This window comes from Rutilus rutilus, assembly GCF_951802725.1.
Source record: "Rutilus rutilus genome assembly, chromosome: 22".
NCBI lineage: Eukaryota > Metazoa > Chordata > Actinopteri > Cypriniformes > Leuciscidae > Rutilus > Rutilus rutilus.
This window is the reverse complement of record NC_140227.1, coordinates 24,671,365-24,690,849: the sequence shown is the minus strand read 5'-3', so window position 1 is coordinate 24,690,849 and position 19,485 is coordinate 24,671,365. Positions and strand designations below refer to the sequence as shown.

At 39.6% G+C, this 19,485-nt stretch overlaps 1 protein-coding gene across 6 annotated transcripts in view; it reads right to left on the bottom strand.

Annotated features, from left to right (window-relative positions):
* Positions 1 to 2,768: 2,768 nt before the first annotated feature.
* diaph3 (diaphanous-related formin 3) overlaps positions 2,769 to 19,485 on the bottom strand; it is a 320,772-nt gene continuing 304,055 nt past the window's right edge. For all 6 annotated transcript variants that reach the window (XM_084394616.1, XM_084394618.1, XM_084394615.1 and 3 more), the window contains one exon: positions 2,769 to 4,364. In XM_084394616.1, coding sequence (XP_084250742.1) covers positions 4,105 to 4,364 — 260 coding nt within the window. In that variant the 3' untranslated portion in view covers positions 2,769 to 4,104. The remainder of the gene's footprint in view (positions 4,365 to 19,485) is intronic.

The window sequence follows — 19,485 nt, the reverse complement described above, 5'->3', positions numbered from 1 at the left end:
GTCTTGGTTGCTACAGTTAGAGAACAGCCAGACCTTCACATTGTTATTGAGGACCGTCTGTCAAGTAGATTCACATCCAACAGCCGAAACAGTGGAGAGAATACAAAAAACAGAAACAGTCATTGTAAAAAGCACACATACATTTTGGGAAAAAGGACAACATAAGTGCATAATGTAGGTACAATAACTCATTTGAAGCATAAATAACACAAGTAGGAAACAACACAAACACAAACAGGCACGTCCACTTGCAGCCAACTTTAACCTCTTCCACTTGACCTTCGTTCTCAGTTGACCTGACACCGGGACACAACATGTCTTCAGGAGATCCACAGAAATAGAAGCAATGTCTCAGCCATGACCCTTTAAACCCTTCCGCTCTCCCTATCGTCCTGAAGAAGGCCGGCTGACAGCAGGAATTAAATAGAAAGGGCGAGATCTTTGTTGCCTCACGGACAACATAGTCTCAGCCGCTACTTGCACGATACAACAGAATTACATTTCCTCTGCCTCTCCAGTTTGTCCTATTAGGCTGTGGAAAAGGCAACAGGACTGGGTGATTTCTTGTGTTCTTGTCTTTTTGGAGTATGGCGAGAGCAGATGAGCAAGAGAAAAAGAGGCACTTCATAAAAAAATAAGGAGGCAGAGAGCAAAGAACACGGGACACAGAAGCACAGAACATCCTTTCTCGGGGTAACGCTCGCGGCGGCAGTTGATCATTTAGAGAAGATGGTGAGAGTGAGCGCCTGTCTGATGCTTCTACAGAGGGGAACAAGGAAGGCTGTGCTTCATTAGCATTGCTGGAGCTGTCCGTGGTGCTGAAAGGAGCTCTGATCCCACTAAGGGCAGCACTACACACACCACCCACAGAGAGGCTGACGTTTCAGACGACTAAACGCAAATAAAAAGCATGGAGGAGAGGAATCGTCGTTTCTTGGAAAGTGGACGCGTGACAGGTGCTGCTTTGGACACGGATGCAAACCGATATGATTTTATTTTGGCTTTAAGGGCTATTCGACCGCACTGTCACGGCCTGTTGTAGTGACGGGCTTTTATCCTCCGGTAACCGTAGGGTCCATTTAGGCCGCAGGAAGTGCGCTGCACGCACACAGGGAATTTAAATGGAGATTAGGTGAAAGGATTGTCGTCAATTATGTTGTTTTCTGGGTTATTGGTTTCAAAGAATACCTATATGGTCTCTTTTCAGACTCATTCAATTCAACTGCTAGGTGATGTTATCTTTTATGTGATCTATTTTGTGAAACCACCCTGTGGCTTAGTGCAATTCACAAATACTTGAGCTCAGTTGCAAAAGCTAGTGAGCTAACAACCTGGAAATCATTTGAAATCATCATAAACGTGTCAAATCTCTGTAAAAACGTTATGCAGACTGCAAAGAGAACTGTAAATCGGATCTCAAGGCAGTAGTACAAGTGGCATAATACAGAAAATGATACAATAAAAACAGTAATATTAAGAAATACTAATTACAATTTAAAATAACTTTTCTATTTGAATATATATTTAAAATGTTATTAATTACTGTGATGGCAAAGCTGAATTTTCACCATCATTACTCCAGTCTTCATTGTCACATGATCCTTCAGAAATCCTTCTAATATGCTGATTTGGTCTAAGCAACATGTCTTATTATCATCAAAGTTGAAAACAGTTCTGTCACGACAATTCTCGGAGTGATTGGCAATAGAAAGTTCAATAAAACAGCTTTTACTTGAAATAAAAATCTTTCAATTATTCATGTCTTTACTGTGGCATTACTTTTTAATGCATCCTCGCTGAATAATCCTTAGTGCCCCTGAAATTTTGAACGGTAGTGTATAAATAATGCAAGTATGTTAAAGCTTTTGACATAAAAACCAAATAAAATAACACAAATTTAGTATACCATGCAGTCACTGCTTGTGTCAATCACCCATGTATCTTCACAGAGTTTGCAATCCCAAGCTCTGTGGAAAACCCAACGCATTCTCATCCTATGGCATCATATACTGACACTTTTGACATTTCGTCTACATCCAACGCACATGGCACCCTTTAGTGTCAATATGACATGCACAGAGCTTTGTACGGTTATGGGTAGGTTTAGGTCTGGGGTAGGGTTAGGGTTAGACCGCTAGGAGGCGCCTTCTGGCCCATATCTATCTGCGTCTCATATTGACGCTAAAGGGTGCCATGTGCGTTGGATGTAGATGAAATGTCAAAAGCCTTGGGATGAGATCGGGCTGGGAAAACCACCACCACCACAAAACAAATAATAATAATAATAATTAAATAAATCCATTTGTCTTAGCAACAATCAACATTTGGTCAAGTCTCATGTCACTATGTCTCATGTCTCATTCACTATTTAAAAGGCAGGTGCAGTTGCTGCCAATGTCAGTCATTAACTTATGTTCGCTAAGTATGTGGTAGACAGCAAGTTATCCGTTACCATTCCTTTATTTTAAGCTACCGACATTACCAAAATCAAAATAACACCAGTGCCCTGCTGCTGTGAAAGGGAAGAATGAAGTCCACGGCCAAAACTCCCTCCCACATTTCCACTGGATTAATTAAACTGGAACGTACACCTTTGGAAACAGCATTAATTATTATTTACAATACAATAACCAGCGTGATTGTGGGTAGCAGAGGCTTTCATCTCTCCAGGAGGTGCTACCCTCCCTTCTTGTCCTCACCCCCCGACTCTCAGGTAACCGTGCATAAAATGAGATTTCAGAAAGAATGAGAAGATGCGAGAAAACATATGCACTCTTTTAATGAGGGAAACTGAAAGTGTAAGTGGAACGGAAAAAAAGCCAAACAAAAGAGTTTGTTGCATCATTTTTCTTTTCCTTATTTTATTTGAAACATTTCACCAAAGGATGTCATCGCAAAAAATGTCTATCCAATAACAAGAATGTTGTTTCAAAGAATCAAAAAAGGTGATGCGAGTGCAGTAAGTCCAGGGAGAACAAGAGAGAGAGAAAGAGATGTGATTTCACAGGTAATCTCATTCTGATGTCACGCCTGATTGAGAGCAGTAAAGAGGAAAATCACATCAGGAGTAGCAGAACAGAAAACATCATGAGGAGGAATGTGAAAACGTGCCAATTATACAATGAGAAAACACCAGACAAACACGTGCACACAATGAGACAGACACACACTAAAGGAAACAAAAGAAATCGATTGTCTAACAAATAAAAAAGAAAAGAAAAAGGAAACATTATTTGGAAAAGCAACAGATCCAAGAACAAATGTGCAGAGAAAGAGTGTGCATTATATCAGTGAGGATTGCTAAGTAGTACAAATACTCCTGGCACTCAGGGATCTGCTATCAGCGGCTCTCGTAATACAGAACCGCTGCTCTTGCATAGTACCGTCTCTCTTGAGGGGGACGAAACCCAACCAAATATACATTCTTTTTTATTTAGAAAAAAAAAATGAGTACATCAGTAATCGTTAAGTATAATGAGTTCCATGCATACAACTTTTTTTAGGATTAATTTGGCATTAACATGAATACAAACAAGGGTCAATCACACTGAAAAAAGTTATTTATATTTATAATAAGCATTTTAAGATATAGCTATATTATATGCTATAGCTCTAGCTGGGGTAAAATGAGTCTGAAACTAGAAAGGGTAAATTCGATTTGACAAATTTGAACTGTTATTGCTCAAAGCGTCTACATATGTGAAAAGACACATGTGCCTTAAAGAGCAGTGTGAAGCCTTTTAAAGAGTAATATTTGGTCTGTTTATGACATTAAAAAAAGAGACGAGTGCTTGGCCCAAAGGTCAGTGTAAATCATCCAGTAATTAGCTGCTTAATAAAAAACAGCGAGTTTTCATCCTGGACAAAACCAGCACAATGACTTGCATTCTGTGGACAAGAAGTCTGTTGTTGGAGGTAAAAGGGCAGAGGAGACGGATGGGAAAGGTTAATTGTTAAGACTTTTCCTATGTGCGTATGTGCGCGACCCGCCGGCATTTATTAGCAAAAGGTGACTGTGAGCTTTGTGTTTCTTTTCTGTGTCTGTGTCACCGTAGCGACGACACACAGGTCAAACCCGAGAGGTCCGAGGAGGCGGTGATGTCATCATAGGGCACGCAGACGGGCGAGCAAGGCCTCCACATCCGTGTCACCATTGGATGAGCAAAGCGTCGGAGTTTGCTCTTTTTCCTTTTCTCGCTCTCTCGCTCTTTCTTTCTCTCTCTCAGGCCGGTGGGTCGGCCTGTGGGCTGCAGACGGATGGGGTTCGCTCTCGTAATGAGGCTCCTGGGCAGTGGGTGCTCGTGTTGAGTTGAAATTGATATTCTGCCGCGACCGTGACCTTTGCAGAGGTGCCTTCATGTTTTCTGCAGGAGGGATGGGAGAGAGATGGGGGGAGAGAAAGAAAAACAGGTTCTCATGAAAACGTTTATAAAAGTTAGCAGCTCTTTGAGGACGGGTTGTGTAGACACTAAAGTCAACAAAGAAATGAGAGCGGAAGACGGAGAGCGATGCAGCCGACAGCATGACAACACAATAAAAATTAAAGAGGCGCATACGCTCGCTCACCTCAGTACCGTCACCTCTCGCCCTTTTTATTGCCGCCGCTGCTCTTCTAGCCTTTCCGGCATTAAATCTCTGATCTGTGATGTGGTGCAGGGGCTGGTGGGAAGCGTTTCACTGACTTAATGATTCACCACCCAGCACATCTACCTGAACAACTTAAAGCCATCTTCTCTCACTCACTCTTACCACCATCCAGACTGTGAGATGTAGTCAGAGGAGTTCACAAGTCTGAGATCACCAGCGAAAAATGCTTTGATTTTGATCAAAGCATTAGTTTTAAATTATATGATCAGCATTACAATTTAACTGAAAAAAAAAAAGAGACTAATAGCAGCAGCGTTAGCTTAGATACCTTGAAATAATGCAGAATCTTAATTTCACTTCTAAACATCTTAAAATTTGGATTTTAACATTTTTAAACGCCAAATTTGATCAAATGTGGTCTCACCTGAAGCCTATTTTCTGGGTAACAGAAGTAACTGAGATATAAAGTCAGATATTATTCCTCTCATTTGTGGCTTTTATAATAGTTTTTATTTTCTTTTAATTATTACAACTTCATATCTTGCATGCGTAATTTTAAGTCTGAATTATTAAATTAACAATTAATAATAACAAAGTTGCAATTATGAGAAGTCACATTGTGAAATATAGTCACAAATGCAAGCAATAAAGTGGCAAATGTGAGATATAAAGTCACAATTATGTGATATAAATATCATCATTTTTTTCTTTTTAATTCTCTGATGTGGAAATAGACTTCCATTGGTCTCGAGAGATTTAGACCTACTGTATATTTACATTATTTGGATGTATACATTTTTATGTAGGAAAAACAAAACCAAGCAAATGAATAAATAAGGAAGGAAAAAAGCAGAAAAAAAAAATCCATATTCATCTGACCTTGCATTGACCTGTATGGATGCTTTATGGAAAGGTGCGCCTGACAAACTACTATAAGTTTTCCAGGTTGGTTTTAGACTCAGCGGCTTTATCATCACATCAGCGGCGATTCCTGCGCCAGGCTCGGCTCTCTGATGAGAGCGTATATTACAGCCACGGCGCGCAAAAAATAAATAAAAAAACCTCCTGCATTACAAACAGAGCCTCACCGAGGTGCAGAGCACACTCGTTCACTTCAGTGCAGGAGCGAGGGACAGAGTGATGTATGAGTGCTTTAAACAAGGACAATCTCTACAAACAAGAAAAGATGGAGAACGAGAGAGAGAGCGAGAAGAAAAGAGCCAGCGATAAACTTCCACAGCAAAGCAAAAATACTGCAATAAAGGGGCATGCAGACATGATGGTTTCTTCATCCTCCAACAAATTTCCCACTGAAAAGGCTCAACTGCAGCTGATTTGGTATCTCCTCATAACAGTTTCTAAAGGTCTTAGCTGCAAATTTAGGCACTGCTGCAGACCTCCAACACAATAAACCACATTCATCAAGCTGTAAGACCATGATAGCAAAATAAACTACATTTACATTATCTCAAGGGAATAATATGGCTGCTTGTCCATGATCATGATGTAGTTTAATATTTTGAGAAAAAACTTTTTTTTTTAAGATTCTTTGATGAAAAGAAAATACAAAAGAACAGCATTTATTTGAAATAGTAAACTTTTGTAAATGTCATTGCTGCCAATTTAACAGTAGTCTATGTACAATAATAATAGTGTCATTAGCCTTAACAAGCACCACTAATATATCTTATATTTAGACCCTATAGGTTATGCATGATTACAGTATGTATAAGTCAAGAACTGTCAGAATAAATAATGTGTGAATGCTATCATGAGTGTTGACCTTTTTAAAGGCAGCATATAATAAACAATCTCATGGCTTATCTAAGCAATGTGCTTCTCGAATGTTAGTGAATGTCTATAATCTTGTGCATGCTCAATGATGAAACATACAGTAAATGGGACAGAATGCAGTCCACTGTGTCATGCAGAGTAAATGAGTGGTTTAAGATGAATGATAGCTGTAAAGTACAGAATAGGAGTGTGTGGCGAGCCACGGTCGGGGGTGTGTGGTAGTGGGTTCTCTGCGCTCTCATTACTGCTTTGTGAGAATGTGCACTCGTTTGTCTCTGTGTGCCGCTCTCTGCCCTATGCTTCAGGCCACTTTCATTATTCTCTTCGGCTCTTCCACTTTCGCCTTCATTTCCTGCTCGTCCCATTTGCCGTTTCCCTTTCTTAAAAGAATCTTTCTTTTTCTCCACATGACTTTGTTTGGCACCATACTGCTTAGTTTCTTTATCCTCTCCTACTTTTTGGCTGGCTCGGGTGCTGCAAACTGACCCTGTTGATATGGAGAGGCTGCGTGTCTCTCATTAGCGTGAGGATGAGGTCTGTGTTTCTTAATGAGTGCTAAAACCCAAGCTACAGTACGATGGAGACACTGCACCACTACATGACTTCTGATTTGTTCTTTCACATTCACCAGGAAGCAGCACATGCCAAGTTTTTTCTAAACTTTTTATAGGAAGTGAGAGAAAGAAGGAGAGAGAGAAAAAAAAAAAAACAGGAGCTAGATGTTGTACTAGAGACACAAAGCAGTGAGCAGCTGTGACAGTCAAGCTCTATCTAATACAGTTATTTCCAGTTATTTTTATGGTTCTGGAATCATCATAATAATACAACTTAAGAATGTAAAAGCTAAAGTTCAGCAGCTAGAGTTCAATTAAATGTTTCATTGTGCCTTCCATAATGAAATGAGTTTATGATTCTTCAAGCATCATTAAATAAATAAATGAAAGGGATAGTTCACCCAAAAATGAAAATTCATTTACTCGCCCAAAAAAGCCTCATAAAAACATCATATAAATAATAGTCTATATGGATCTTCAAACTCTTGTAAAATCATTCAATAGCTCGATATACACAACAGACTGAAATTAGTTATAAGGAGAAAATCTTGCTTGACAGTTTTGGCCACTATTCGCTTTCATTGCAAGGAAAAAGCAGCTTGGACATACTGTCCTTTTGCGTTTCATTGAAGAACGTCACGAGGGTGAGTAAATGCTGACATTTCTGGACTGAACTATTCCTTTAATATGGTAGAACATGTACTCTAAGTCAATTAAATAAAAATCTTAAAAACCTCCAATGTAATGTTTTATCTCTCTGGCCAATAACGTTCAATTAATATTCTAAAAACATTCAAATCCGTCCATCCTTTCAGATTCCCCTCAAGCGTCTATGAAGCAAACACACACTGCGGTAGAAATCTTTCATCAGTACGTATCTCCTCAGTTAGGCTCATAAAAACTCACTCACGTCCAAGACTGTGCCATCTGAAAGAGACAGTCTCATTCCTCTCTTCAAATAGAACAGGGCTGAAATACCGGTTTCTGACTTTAGAGATCATTTGATCAATTTGCATTTGCACTGGGGGCCGCTGAGAAACTCACTTTCTTTTCATCTCTTTGCTCTCCTCCTTTCTTTCCCCTACTCTTCAGCAGAAGTTTTGGCAGGAGACTCGACGGAACGTGACAGCAGATGAGGGCACTTGATCAACCTAACGAGCTCGCACGCAGACAGGCGTCCGATTAGTTGCAATGGAGCCTGTCTCACGCCATTCGGGACTTTAGGAGCTCCGCACAATGCAATCGGTGACACATAATTTCCCACTCTGCACGCTGTACGGCTCGCCATATAATCTATAGAAGTATTAGGAATGATTATACCATCCGTCTGACTGCAATCTAGCGTTCTAAACCTGGAAATGGCACCTGGTGAATGGCTGAGGTCACATTTGCATGGAAATTAACATGACTTTGCTCAGTGGGAGGAACAGGGTAGACGTTCATGCTACTGTTACTCCTTTGACGGGACTTTACACGCGTCCCAAATGCATTTATGTGATAAACAATAAGGGTGCACAATATACACTATATTAAACTGTAGAATCCTTTTTGGTGTTTATTTTTTCCCTTTTATCATCAGAATTTTAACAACTGAAATGATTATCCCCTATAATGTAATAGTATCTAATTGGCCAAATATTGGTGCATGCATAAAAATAATAATACTGGTACTATGTTGGGCTGCCACTTATCAGCCAAAGCAAAGTCTGAGTCCACTGAGGTTTTTCTAGGGACAATGAATGGGGAATTAAAGTTCGCCTGCTGTGAATTATAGCATCTATGTAAGCCAAAGTGAGCTGATGTAACACTACGGTTTGATGACTAAATTTAGCTTAATGATCAGGCTGTCCTACTGGCCCTCTTTCGTTTGGACTCTGTGCGCTCGTTTATCTACATTTAGGCGGAAAAAGGGGAGATGGCACATGCGGACAAGGTCAAGGGAAATCAGAGCTAATTCTGAGCGGGTGAATTAGACCAGAAATACTGGTAATAAATTATGCCTTAATTGATGCCTTACGGTGCAAAGAGACGTGATTATGGGTTGCCACATGAATAACACAGAACCCTGGGCGACAGAATATGGGTTTGGTTCTGCACAAATGGCAAACAATGTCAGACTGTGAGAGACTGTGTGTGTGTGTATTTGATGTGGTGGCTCTCAAATGATGAGACCAGTGCGAGAGGCAAGCCCTGACTGATAAAGAGGGCTGTAATTCAGAGCCCATAATGCTCTAATGTCCCTCTTTGTCTGACTGAAGGACTCGGAGAGCGATGACCTGCACATTAGCCCCTATGCCTACATGAGTTAAGCAGTAATTAAGCATATCAGTGGAGACATGCCTCATACACCGGGCACCCAAAAGCCGCCCACTGGTGCCACAGGTAAAGCATGTTTTTATGGGTTTCTATGCTCTTCGACTGACATTTATGACAGAGGGAAGGCAATTAATATTAAAAAGATAAAAAGGAGGAGGAGAGGAGGTTCCAGAGAGGCTGTAACTCTCTAATTAACAAGCTGAAGAAGTAGCATAACCTCTGAACCCAAGCAAGAGTCAAACATATCAAAGCTAGTCTATGTGTTGTTCTGGGATCAGCGAGTGTGAACACTGAAACACAGAAAGAGAATAAGTAATGATTCACGTTTAAACGGCATAATTCAGAGGTTTCCTTTTCTTCTCCAAAGACATTGTCTATGTTGCGTGTGCATCTCTTTGTTTTATGTGCCTCTGTGTGTGTGTGTGTGTGCGTGCGTGCATGTATTTGAAGGTTCTGTACCCCAATGACTTTCAATTTATGGCCAATAACAGTTGACAGTCTTTACAATATCTTAGTAAATATAGTAAAGTACATTTTTGGAAGGAAAATGGAAATTCAGCCATTATTTACTCACCCTCATGACATTCCAAACCTGTATGACTTTCTTCTGTGAAACAGAAAAGAAGGTATTTTGAAGAATGTTGGTAACTAAACAGTTTTGGCGACTATTAACTTCCATTGTACAAACAAAAGAACATCTTTTATGTTCCACAGAAGAAAAAAAAAGTATTTTTTGAATTACAGATTTGAAATGACATGAGGGTGAGTAAATGATAACAGAATTTTCTTTTTTTGGGTAAACTATCCCTTTAAGATAGTGTAGTATCTTCAGTCTCCACAATCTGTCTGATGAATCTGTCTGATATCTTAGTCTTGGTCCTGGTCCAATCTGTACTCTAACTCTGGTATGTTGTGGCAGAAATAAGGAACTACATTGACCAAAATGCAATGTGGTTATTAGGAGAGGTTCGGTGAGAAGGAAGGACATAGTGGGATATTTTAAGCAACAGGTGTGCAGGGTTAAGGTGGGGAAGTTGTGAAACACACAGAGTGAACGTGAACTGGATGAGTTTGAGCTGCTGGAGTTTTAAACAAGATGCTTGAGTTATCTGGGGTTTCTAAGCATTTCGCTGGCTGCACTGTCTCGATTCCTGAAGGACACTTGTTCATCGGACACTGTGTTTGGGCTGTGCGTGAGCTGAATAGTAGACATTTTTATGAGTTTCCATTACAACGCCGCCGAAAAGGACAAACTCGATTGAAGATTGCTGCGTTTCTAAGTATTTCGCTGGCTGCACTGTGAAAGAGTGTCTGGATTATCGTTGTTCCTATTCCTGAAAGACACTCAGAGTTACTTATCAGAGTTGCCTGGGCTGAGCAGGAGCTGAACGTTGCAGCACTGTGAGTGATTTACCTGTTTTCATTGTGGACTGTGAGACACTGTGAGATACTGTGAGTCTGACTCCAGGTAGAACTGGAACAGTACACTCTTCCTCTTAAACTATTCACTCGCCCTCAACCTACAAAAAAGACGCTACAAACTGAGATCACCTACACACACACTTACCCCTCAACTAACGAATGCTAAAATTTCCGAGGTGAAAGTTATTCATGAACTAGTAGAAGAGGTTAACGCATTCTACTAGTTATTGCTTTTATGTTATATGAGTTGAACCAATCACTTCATTCTTTTTATTTGTGGACTTTACCACATGAAGTGTTTGAAAACTGATGAATATTTTGTTAAATACATTTATCACAGTGTTTGATGATATGCTTCATTTAACTGTTTCTTTATTGGTTGGTCAAGATGGTTATGTATATATATGATTTTGTGAATACCATGCTCTAATGTTTTGAAATTGTTGTATGAGAATAATTTCTGTTTTGACTGAAGTACACCAAGCACTTGAGGGAAACAAAAACCTAAAAGAGTTATACAATAAGACTTAAAAAAATATTTTGATGTTAAAATGGTGGGGTAACTTAGTGCAGTTCTGTAACGGGTGATTTAATTTAATGATTACCACCGTCACAATGTCCACCTGTATAAACTCTCTTTCTCTCAGTGCGGCAGTTGTATTGAACAATCAGAGTCTTTAACAAAGAGCAGCAGTGGGGAGTTGTAATCCCACAGCATTCAGCGCCTCACAAAAATTAATTACAAATGAAAACGGCTTAATGCTTACTTGAACCCGGGGAGAGAAGAGAATGTCACCAAATTATATTTGTTTAGGGGATAAGGGGGGGGGAGAGAGAGAGAGAGAGGGATAAGGGGGGGAGAGAGAGAGAGAGAGAGAGAGAGAGAGAGAGAGAGAGAGAGAGAGAGAGAGAGAGAGAGAGAGAGAGAGAGAGAGATTCATGATTTTGAGATGAAACATCTGTATCTCAGCATCAGAGAGACTCTAGAGAGATCTTTGATGTTGACAAAATAATCAGTATGCCATTTTGAACAACATTAGCGGTTAAAAGAGGTAAAGACTGCACATGCATACAGTATGTGCATTCATGAGGGAGTGATACAACTATTTCAGGTTAAATGAAGGTCACACATTGACTAAGTTCACACATATGCTCTTAAGTATTTTAATTTAACATACATGTTCTAACTAGCAGTCATCCGCCCAAACAAACCAGAACAAGACCAATAATACACAGACAAACGCAGCCTCAAAGATGGAGAACAAATTAACAAGAAACAACTTCTGCATTGTAGTCTGAGTCTGTCCTAGTCATGTGACCAGTAGAATGCTACTGAAACAAAACATTCTCAAGAAAACAGAAACGGGTTGGACAGCACATGGCCTGATGCATACTGTAGATCCTCCATGACAAAGACAACAAATACAAGGTTTGGGGGTAATCAGAAGGATCAGAGCCCAGAGAAGTGTTGATCAATCGAGTGGTGTGTAATCACTGCTACACCTACATGCTAGCTAATATGGCTACAACATCCCTCTTGTCACCTCTGCTTTGGTTGAACTTTCATACAGTAATTTGATTTGATTATGATTAACTGCCTTAAAGGGATAGTTCACCCCAAATTGCAAATGTCGTCATTATTTACCCAACATCATGTTGTTCCAAACCTGTAAAACCTTCTTGAAATGTGTGTTTTTTTCCCTCTCACTATACAATATAAGTCAATGGTAATTGATTGACTTCTTCAAAATATCTTTTGTTTTCTGAAGAAACAACATAAATGATGATTGGGTAAATGCTTTCTTAAAAGGTCCTGGACAAGTCCACCAACATGGGGTGTTGAATAGCGATTAAAGATCTGGGCTGGTAACAAAGGTTCAGACATAAAAAAAAGAGAAATTCATTAGCGATCGCCATTCTTTCTTTAGGAAATAAACTCCAGGGCTATTGTCTCAGTAATAAGTGTGCTGGGAATCATTTTAGGATAAAGGAGCCTGCTAAATGATTTTGGTTTACTACTAAAGTTTCCTGTCTGTCTGTCTTACATGTTAATGGAAATGCATCTTCAGAAACAAAAGCTCAAAAGGAAGACCCAGTATTGTCTAGTCAACCTGCTCAAATGTTCTGTTGGCATCACAGATGCAAACTATCAGACCATAAGCTTTGGGACAAAGTTTGAAACAGATTTTGTGACAGATGAGACACAGCAGAGTGTATCCTGACAGTTGCTGAGATCAGTTCGGCTGGGCCCTCTTCACGAGCTGCTCTACTGCAAAGGAAAGTTCTTGAACATTTTTGAGCGGATACATGCATGTAGGCGAAACCATACCTCTAATTGGAAGTAACGTATATCTGTCATTGTGAATCTGCTCGCTGCAACTAGGGTGAACTGTTATAGAGCTGCACAATTAGCAAAAGATTCAAATGAAATCAGTCGTCACAGTCTCCGTGAAGCTCCTCAGAACAGGAAGTTGGGCTGGGGTTTAAAGTAATTAGAGAGAAGGAATCTTCATTTGAATGCCAAACCTGATGAGTTTCCTGAATATTTTCTGCTACAGGACATCTGTCTGTGCGGTGCTGCAGGGATGGGTAATTATTCAATCCAGCCCACTCTCATTTATATCGCTGTCTGCGGCTGTCTCACTCCATCTTTCTTTCAATTCCCAAACTCCCTTTCAGTGATTCCTACAGTTTTTATTTCTTGGTTTGTTTTAGTCGTTGTTTTTTGTCTTCAAAAGAAAATATGCTTTAAATTGAGTGAATATTTTGTTAAGCAATTTTCATTGTACTGTATTTTACTCTCTGTGAAAAGGCATATCATTTTAGTTAACTAGACAAAATTTAAAATATTTTGAAAAAATGTATAAATGAAATACACAGCTGATTAAGTTTGCCTATTATATATATATATATATAAGGAGTAGTACTTTGGAGTCTAAATAAATTACATACAGTATATGCACTACTGGTTAAACGTTTTTCATCAGTAAACTTTTTTGTGAAACAAATTAATACTTTTATTCATCAGCATAGACTCATTCAATTTATCAAAAGTGAGTAGACACTTGTTACAAAACTTCCTATTTCATTTAAATGCTGTTATTTAGAAATTTCTATTCATATAATCCTGAAAAAGAAAAAGATGCATCACACCTTCATAAAACATTATGCAGCACAACCGTTTTCAACATTGATAATAAGAAACAAAGTTTCTTGAGCACCAAATCAGGACATTAGAATGATTTCAGAAGGACCATGAAGACTAGAGTAATGGCTGCATTATACAACATTATAGTTATTTTAAATTGAAATATTTAACACTATAACTGTTTTTACTGTATTTTTTTTAACAAATAAATGCAGCCTTGGTGAGCATGAGCAACAACATTTGAACTCTTGTAAGTATCACTAAATTGAATGTACGTATGCAATACAAATTGTCTATGCTGTTTTTAGAAGAGAGAATCAATTAAAATAGTCAAATTACATTTAAAATAATCTAATATAAATATAAGAAAGCTGTATCCACAACAAAATGTAATATTGTTAAATACTGTTTTTATTAAAAAAAAAAAATTCCCATTTTTTCTTCCTCTATCACTTTCTCGCTGGCTTCCTCTTTTTCCTGTCCGTCGTCATGAAGTGCTATTGATTTCAGGCCTAGTCCAGTCTGTGTGCTCTCTCTCCCTAGACGCTCCCTCTCTCCATCATTCTCTCTATATCTCCCTTTTTCTCCCATCAAAGTCCTTTAGGTTAATGAGTAGACTGACTGATGAGCTGCAGATGGAGTGAGGAAGGAGTGAGAGGGGGATGGAGAAGAGGGGTGCAGACAGTGAACTGTCAGTTACACGAGATGGGACTTATGGGAGAGGTGGCCGTAATTGATCGGATTCTGTAGTAATGTATTACCACCTCCGCATGCGGATAATGGCTAACGCTGTCTAATGACTGCTGGCAACAGCCAACACTTCATTGATAGCTGATGTTTGCTATTAACTTCCCTTCTCATTACAGACTATAGACTCGTTTTCCATAAGTCTCAGCATATTACCGTCACAAATATATTTCTGTCGAGGGTCATTCATGTCTTAATTGTGTTTTAGAAGTCAATAATCAGACCCATTGCAGCAAAATTACAGATTCTGAACAGGTGTGATGTTACATCATCAGATCAAACAGAATCACTCCAGAATCACACTTTTAAGCTCAATCTGGTCCACCCCGAACTTAGAGTCGGGCTGGGTGCTTCTCCTCAAGTTGCCGGGCTTCTCTCTCGACTGCCTTCGACAGCTTTCAATATGCACACCCAGCCTCGTGAAACATACTTATGAATTCAAAACAGCCTCAAGTCATGCTCCATATTTCATTGAAGTTGAATATTTAAAAAGATCAACCCACTCAAAACCCCATAAACCTTTCTTACGGAGGCTTCTCTGTCCTAAAAATAAAATCTCATATGCCATATCATATTACAGGCGGGTCCATCAGGCTCTCAAGCTTCCTTTAACAAACAGACAGGGCCGTTCTAGTAAACAGGCTGTCCGCATCTACAAAACGTATGTTCCTCTACCCGGTCTCCTCCCTACCCAAACACACTTCCTCTTCCTTAGCCTGCTCTCCAAACAGATCAGGCCCGATCCGAGCACCTCCAATAGATGCTGACTAATACCTGCAAAATATATACAATGAATAAATACTCTTTTATCCAAAGGGACTTGCATTAAATTCAAGGTACTTTTTATCAGTTTATGCATGTCCAATTATCTAACATTACTAACATCACACTCTACTATTTAAGAAGCTATTTAGCTCCACAAACACTATTTTGTGGTGATTTGTTAAATACAACTTGTTAAAAAGTAAACTTTTAGCAAATTAGATCCTGTTTCCCCCCACATGATTTTGCTGTTTATCTACTTAACTGACACCACAGTCCTACTCCAGTAAGTGATTTTAAGTGATTTAAGTGATTAAGTGATTTATTATTATTATTATTATTATTATATTTCAAATTTGTATAATTTCCAACTAACTGGCACCTTTTCTGATTGAATCAATGGTGGCTAACCTCAGCCCCTTACCTCACCGAGTCTAAAACAGCAACTGTCCATGTAGTAATTATGAAGCTCTCCAGTTAATGGTCATAAAAATACATTTGCCAATCACACAAGGTAAGACAAGGAACACTTCTGCTGTCTGTTTAACAGGATACAAGCTTTGTTTTCTTTATGAGATTGACATTCACACAACACAAAGATTCATTTTTCTCTTTTCTGACCGGTGTGTTAACCCATGGGCACTAAATGTTCTTCTATGAATTGGGTCGACTGCGGTGCTGCCTTTTGTATCTCTAATACAACAATAATAACGCCACTAATGTCAACAGCTGTGGTACATTTAATCAAATCAGCCTGTCTAATCCTGCTCCGGTCAATAGAACCCAAGTAGAAACAAATGAAGCTCGATTCAGACAGCATAAAAGCAGGTTGAAGGTCACATGTTTTTAATTAAACTTAAACAAATGGCTACGGAGGCAAAAGAAGGCAAATTGTTTCAGCTCATAATCTCTAATGAGACTTTTGGCGTAGGCGATAAGAGCAGATGCCTCGTGCATTCGTGAAAGGTCAACTCTCATTGCCATTCTGACATAGCCTCTCTCGCCCAGCACACGCCCGTTTCTCTCTCAAACAGGAGGAAAAAAATCAGCAAGCGGTTCTGCCCATGCGTGAAGACGTAAACAGCACACAGAAAACATTCCTTCTTATTTAATTAGATCGCAACGATGCTTCTGATGAAAAACAATTTGTAAGATGTTACGTTTGGTGAATTCTGAAGTGGACCGCCTGTAAAAACAGACTTTAATAAAATATGTAAAAGCATTATTCACACATTCTTTATAAACAAACAAAAAACTACCTACTGCTGCGTTTCTGTCCGCCTCATGCTGAGATTAATAATGAAACAGCCTGACATTTGAAACAAAGGCACCGATTTATAGCAGTTTGAGTCATATTTTCACTGAACACACACAGACGCACACACACGCACGCACACACACACACACACACACACACACACACACACACACACACACACACAAATAAAAACCCTTTACTGCATTTGCCAACACTTACAGAACTTGTATCAAGGGAGGGTAAATAAGTGAGCGGTAAAGTTGCGCACCACACATTTGCATGCGTTGCAGTGGTATAGTAAGCAACACATCATTATACTAGACAACAGTTCAGCGGTGGGAGTCTTCTGTGCAATACTAATGGTTAATTTAGCTCCTGGACCACTGTGGCTGGCATCTCATCACAATTAGACTTAATGCAAGACCTTGCTGAAGGTCACAGATGATCCGTTATGAGAAAAACGAAAAACAATGCAAATTAACAGAAGCATGACTGTCCGGTGAGATATGCATGTTTTTTTTGTACACGTGCAATGAGTGGGTGTGAGAGAATGTGTGTATTTTTACACTTCCCCCCTGGCCAAAGACGCAGCAATTAAAAAGACATGCACCAATAAGCCCCTCCTGTGTTCTTCTGTTGAACGTCACGGAAACCTAGACGAAGACAGAGAGAGATGGAGTATATTCCTATATCAGATCTGAGGAGAGGTCATAAACAGCACATTTAAGGGGATAGTTCACAAAAAAAAAAAAAAAAAAAAAAGGTGAAAGAAGGACGCTGGGTCTGATGAGTCACATTTTCTTTTACATCACATGGACTGTCGTGAACGTGTCCAGCTTTTACCTGGACCTAACAGTCTACTAACACTAATGAGAGAATGTCTAAAGCGGACAATCGAAAAAAGTGTAAACTTTTGATATATCGCTGGGCGATAATATAGATCACATTCTTGGACGATATAACAATCAAGCAGTTGAGATTTGCTATATAGCGAGAAACCTAGTGTGACACATCTTTAAGAGGAATATTTAAATGCATGCAAATCAAACATGAGAGCTGTAACAGAGGAAAAGATTTTCTGACATATCTAAATGAGAACAAGAACAAATGTCCCTCTCTCTTCTAATGGATAAAGCATCAATAGAGAGAGATGCATGAACACAAATCAGTGACCTTAGACTAAAAAGGTTGACCTCTGACTAGCTTTTCATCAATGAAACAAAGCCTGATCAAAACAGGTCGAACAACAACAAGCACCAAAGACATCTTTGTTCCCACAGCTCTCTAAAACCCCACCTGAACATACAACAGAAATATTCAGAAGTCCTCTGGAGGCTAATGATGTACGGGACACACAGTGATGCTTGTATCTGACGAACCAATAATCCATAAAGACATAGTACAGTGGCATGGGGTGGCAAGGACAGGCTGCAGATTAGATTGAAATTATTGATGTGAATCAATTGAGAGAGTGAACATTTCCCTTGACCTCATAGAACAGGGAAACAGGAGTAATTGAATTGCATCAGTGTATATTGGGTGTGTTCAGGTACAGTCACTTGGAGACTCGCCTGGTGGCCCTGAAGGACTATTGACTTAACAGAGAGCAGATCTAATGATCAGGGCTAAGAAGACAAAAGCTCTCAGCGTGAGAGTGTGTGTGCATGCATGTCTATGGGGATACGTCTACAGGATTTTGAAAGTACCATAATCCATTTCCAAAGGAAGGTTAAAACTGGCCTTTGAGAGAAGGAAAATGGTAGGTAGGTTGATACACATAACCACAGCTACTGGTGTAAAATAGAAGCGTGTTGATTCACATATGTCTAAAGATCACTTTGTACACACTTTGCTGTAGAGCAACAGTGTTTTGGTGCCTCACAGCATCACAGCGCGTTTCACAGCCCCATGCAGTACCCTACCTGCAATTACCAGCACATAAACACATTCTGAAAGACTTGCACGAACAAAAGACGACGTTAGCAAGTAAGCAAATGTACCCTTACACGTGAAAATATATCGCTGCCTTTAACATTTTAGAATAGAGAGCCCATGGCATCTAAACGACTGAAAAAAACACTTGAGTTGAACAGTTATGTGATTCACAATGCTGGTGTTTCTATGCTGCAGGGTAAATGTGTGACTGTGTAAGTGTTTTAGTATGTTTTCTTTATAAGCATGAAAGCTTTGCTCAGCGCTTATGAGGGTGTTATAGTGAGACCTGGGTTTAAAATTCACATAACACTGAGATGTCAAGCTTTTGTTCTAAACTCTGTGCCCCGTGTTGTTTACTCGGCAAACCCCTATATCGGACCAAAACACACACCCTGAACAACTTCTCTCATTCTTCAAAATCTCAGCGATAGAATCTAAACCAGAGCAGAAAGTACAACATAAACAACACACTCCTGTGAGTGCACTGCTACAGAAAGGCTTCTTTCTCCAAATATCTAAAATGGCTGAAAGTGCAAGAAGAGGAGGAGAGTGAAATGAAAAAAAGAGAGAGGCAATTAATCTGAATGTTTGCAGAGGTCAATTGGCCTCACTGCCTTCATCAGGAGATGAGGAGATGCAGCCCGGAGCAGACCGCTGCAACTCATATGGGGATAGAGGTCTGAGTGGGCCTCATCATTATTAGCGTAATTAAGTTTGTATGGTCATTACAGAGGGTTGCGATGAATGCCAGCCACACCAAATTAAAATCCTATGTAAGGTGGAAAACTGATTGAACCCACAGCCACATTTAAATATCCTCTTTAACAAGAGAGGAGAGGGAGTGAGAGATCAGAAAAAGACAGATGTGTTTCAAGCCCTCGAGTAGAGAGAAGACCCACTACAGCACGGGGATGTTGTTTGTGTGGACTGAACAGGCTTTGATGGAGGCTTTCACACGCTTT